Consider the following 4,564-nt stretch of genomic DNA (forward strand, 5'->3'; position numbering starts at 1 on the left):
TGCAGAGAAGTTGAAATAGAAAAGCATCGAAGTTTTAAAGTGTTCCGCATAAGGTTTCTCATACTGACCATATGAGTTTTTACCCTGGCCAACCCAAGCGGCTGAACACTAGCACAAACACCTTAGGTATAATACCAAAGGTGAGGTCAGAAATAAATACATCCATTTGCACGGTACTCTAACAGTACCAACAACACACGTAAGCGAAAACGATGGGATGCGCAAATAGTATTCGCTGATAATGAGATCGAGGAAACAAGGCTGCGCGAAAAGTTTGGTGTGGGGCAACGAAACACTCGGAGGCGATAGAGAATTGCTGGTCAAGAAGTGGCTGCCTGGTTGCAGTTTGCAGGTACACACTATCCTGAACTTCTGAAAAACGCCAACGTGCGAAGCACCTTCACTGGGAAATACGAGCTGGAGTGTGCGGCACAGGGGATGTTGCGTAAAGACGACAATGTCGATAACTATCAACTCGCGAGGTTGCTTTCAGACAAGAAAGGCCGGCCCGTAAGACTCGTCACAGACTTTGAGGGCAAGCAGAAGTCCTAAAGCCTCACCACCAGCTCACACTTCTCGCACTTCATGAGGACGTGTAGCAAGCTGGATGCACTGCGAGGAGTGATCAATATCGTACCCATCAGTGGGGTGTTTACTGAGGAACACTTTGGTCACGTGCTCATGCACTACTACAGTGGCGGTGATCTTGCTGCATGGATAAATGGCCACCCAAAGAGAGATCCAAAGTTGTGTCTACGGATAGCGCACCAAGTCGTGGCTGCAGTCGACAGCTTGCACACTCGGGACATTGTGCACTGTGACTTGAAGCCCGAGAACATATTTTGACGATGAAATTAGAGGTGAGCAATCCAGAATTTCGAGCCATTTAGCAGCTAGTTCGTGTCCATTTTTTGGGGCCATGTCTCGTTTGCACGGTAGAGAAATCTGAATATACTTAATGTAGGCTGATGGGGTCTCCCTGGTACATTATTATATATTTAGAAGCTTTCTATGATTCAGGCTTTCATTCGTATAATAAAAATCCGATCTGTACACAACAAACGTGTTATCGTCATTCATATACACTCGGGTGATCAGAACAGTAGCCGTGTTTTCTATAATTTGCTTTTCTATGTACAGGCTGTGCTGGGTGACTTTGACAATGTGCGTGACGCAGACTGCACTATAACGACTGCGGTAGGAGTGACTCGCAAATACGAAGCACCCGAGATATGTAGCGGATTGGTGAGCAGATTTGCCAAGAGTGCAGATGTATATTCACTCGGCCTGGTGCTGGAAGAACTATTCAGTGGTGTGAGTGTTTCTGATACTTTAACGGCAGCGACGGACACGGCAGTCACCACACTCGTTGTTCAAATGACTCGAAAGCGACCAACTGAGCGTCTAACACTGTGTGAAGTGACAGCTATGTCAATTTTTATTGATCTGCAAAGTACTCGACTGTGTGGAATTTTCTGTGAGGCATATGTTGCAGCGGAGAGTCTAGTGTGTCGCAATGGGCACGTGACATGCAACGGCTGTGTGAACGACTGGTTGCGGTTTGACCTGACTAACTCGAGCTTCATCACGCGGAATGCTGGACTACTACCATGATCAATGCAGATGAATGGGTGCGAGAAAGTGTGGGAACCGAAAGTATACGCCGCCCATGTCGAACAGAGTGTATTTGAAGAAGCCATGTGTCTGGTAAATAAGCCTAAGGTGGGCGAGGAGCTTTTGATCGAACAAGAGCACGAAGCTGCGCAGGATCGGGAGTTTCATTACATAGCTGACCAGATGCTGCCACTGAGATGTCCAGAAATGGGCCATGTACTTGACGAGTCGTTTGATGTTTGCTTCTCACTGACCTGCGCGGTGTGTCCAAATGGCATCAACGAGTTCTGTGCTTTCTGTTGGGCATGCGCATGTGCTGAAATGTGCTCAGAATCCGAACCCGGGAGAGGTTTACAACGCTTTAGATGTATTTTACAAAATCAAGCGTAAGGAGCGGTCGCAGCAGCTGAAGAAGTACTGGGGTACGATCAAACTGGATGAAATGGCCAAGAAAAAGCTTACAGAACGGATACAGCCACTTCGGAACCAACTGAAGCCAGAGGGTACATACAAGTCTGTGGCAGACATCATTGCCTGAGTGGCAAGCCCGGCGCACAACATCCAACATATACCTTGTGCAATATGAGCAATACTTTGTGTGTCAGAAATTGTTTTGTCTGATTTACCAGTGGTCAACTCACCTATTTTTTAATTCTAAAAGCAGTGCATTATGGATTGACTATAGGGCATCGTCCCCGCTTTAGTAGTCTCCCTTTTCCAACCGCAAATAAATATTAGTAACGAAAGGATATACTGAGACAAGTCTATTAACGCTCCTCTACGCGACCCCATGCATTTTGTTTTCTCAGTACAGTCGTCACATAATAGCATATAGTCCTTTTACTACATCGATTTCTTACAGTCGAAGAGCCGTGCACAGGCATTTATATATATTTGCGTATGGTTGGTTTCTTGGCGACGAAAGTTATTATGCGGCTTCTCATGTAGAATCATGTTGAAAGTGTTTGATATGAATGACTAGACATGTAATTTATTGCAGCGGCATGGAAGTGTGGACGTACATATTAAAGCATCAAAAGTTTTCAATCAAGTTCATACTTGTAAGCAAGTAAATCGTTTGATTGTAGCTCTCCTTGCCCTCTATGAGGCGCCTTACGGATCTTCTCCTTGTATCACGGGCATTTGAAGCAGCCGCCTGAAAATTTTATCTTTGCCTTTCACACATACTCTGTGGGCTCGCTTAAACTGTCTTACTATATCCCATTCGATTATAAATTATTGAGAGCGATGAGATCGATTCAATAGGCGTATGCTATAATTTGAGAATCTATGTACTTGCTTCTGCAAGGAAAAAAAATTCAAGGCGAATCAATAGTTGTAGGTAAAAATCTCTGTACCGTACTACCGTAGTACCTGGTTTAGTTCTTTTCAGGATCCTAGTTTAGCTGAAGAATCCTTATATAAATTCTTCGCAATCTACCCATAAAATTTACAAAACGAGCGGAGCTCAGAGATATCCCTATTTTTAATGGATTTATATAAAAAATCTACTACACATAGTCTACACGAACTCATTTGATGCGATTGCATTGAATGATTAAAATGAATCCATGAGATCGATTCAATAGGCGTATGTTATAGTTTGAAAATCTATGTACTTGCTTCTGGGAGCAAAAAAAATCAAGAAGGCGAATCAATAGATGTAGGTAAAAATTCTGTACAGTACTACCGTAGTACCTGGGTTAGTTCTTTTTAGGATCCTAGTTTAGCTGAAGAATCCTTATATAAATTCTTTGCAATCTACCCATAATAATTACAAAAAGAACGGAGCTCAGAGATCTCCCTATTTTTAATGGATTTATATAAAATATCTACTACACATAGTCTACACGAACTCATTTGATGAGAATGCATTGAATGATTAAAATGAATCCATCTTAACTTGTACGTGGTCCTATTGATTTAGGGGGTTTTAGGGTTTATGCATATTCACTTCTTTATGGTAAACAGTGGAAACCAATGGGTGGAGGGTGGGAAGTATGATATGGACAGGTGACTAAACAGGAAGTCTGTTCTCGTCCTATTTATTGCGGAGACTTTTATATTACGGAACATGCGTGTCGACTCTTATTGCGATGCAATTGATACATTTCAGATGTTTATGTATCTGATATATTTTAGATGTTTGTTTCGACATTTTGTCGTGGACGAGTCGTGTTCTTTTTCGAGATATCATACAGTATTGACATATTGTGTTATCCGCGTAAGCAGTTCTATAGAAGTTTGTGCACCACATAAGGCAGTAACAAGATCGATGTCGTAGCTACGTCTGTGGTCAGATATACGATTTAGGGTTATTAAGGTTTATTTGTGGATCGGTCATAAACCCAGTTTAGGGTTCTGATCCGAATACGCACATGCGCTAATTGACCAGATGTTAATCGAGTAATATTGAATAAATAACCAACGACTCACCTCTGATGAGGGGAGTGCGTTGAGATATAGTGATTGACGCGTATTTACCACATTTTTAACTAGCTGATAGAGTTTGGTTGTGAATCGAATATTGCTTGAAAAATCTACTATTAAGTGGATTCGAACAAAAGAGATGCACGAGGGTACTAGATGCATTGGCCGCTAGAGATGCAGAAAGGTGGCCCAATTGGTGCGCACGCTAAGGTGATAAGACCTTGTTGATTACGCGTGATTTGATACACAGAGGTGTTGTGTACTATCGTCGTGGTGATCATAGTATGTTGTGCACTGGCCCCAAAACACCGTTTTAGAAATTGTGAATAGCATAGTCTGGCTTGACCTTACATTTCTCGTGATAAAATATACATATATAATAGTATAAACACAAACGTATGTACCAAATTATATATATGTAATATAATTAATTACATGTATATGTGTATTCACGTAGGTGTATAAGTATATATATATATATAATATACTATATAGTATATATATATATATATAGATATAT

The 4,564-nt window shown here is 41.6% G+C and overlaps 2 protein-coding genes across 2 annotated transcripts; both read left to right on the plus strand.

The window, feature by feature from the left end:
* Window positions 1–241: 241 nt before the first annotated feature.
* On the plus strand, window positions 242–1,614 carry SARC_02940 (hypothetical protein; the record flags this gene model as incomplete). Its single annotated transcript, XM_014303285.1, has 2 exons — window positions 242–352; window positions 1,141–1,614. The coding sequence occupies 2 exons, from the start codon at window positions 242–244 to the stop codon at window positions 1,612–1,614; spliced, it is 585 nt and encodes a 194-aa protein (XP_014158760.1).
* A 9-nt stretch (window positions 1,615–1,623) lies between these two features.
* On the plus strand, window positions 1,624–2,152 carry SARC_02941 (hypothetical protein; the record flags this gene model as incomplete). Its single annotated transcript, XM_014303286.1, has 2 exons — window positions 1,624–1,875; window positions 1,946–2,152. 2 exons carry the CDS (start codon window positions 1,624–1,626, stop codon window positions 2,150–2,152), a joined length of 459 nt encoding a protein of 152 aa, XP_014158761.1.
* Between the last annotated feature and the right edge of the window lie 2,412 nt (window positions 2,153–4,564).

Source organism: Sphaeroforma arctica (genome assembly GCF_001186125.1).
Source record: "Sphaeroforma arctica JP610 unplaced genomic scaffold supercont1.140, whole genome shotgun sequence".
Classification (NCBI taxonomy): Eukaryota; class Ichthyosporea; order Ichthyophonida; genus Sphaeroforma; species Sphaeroforma arctica.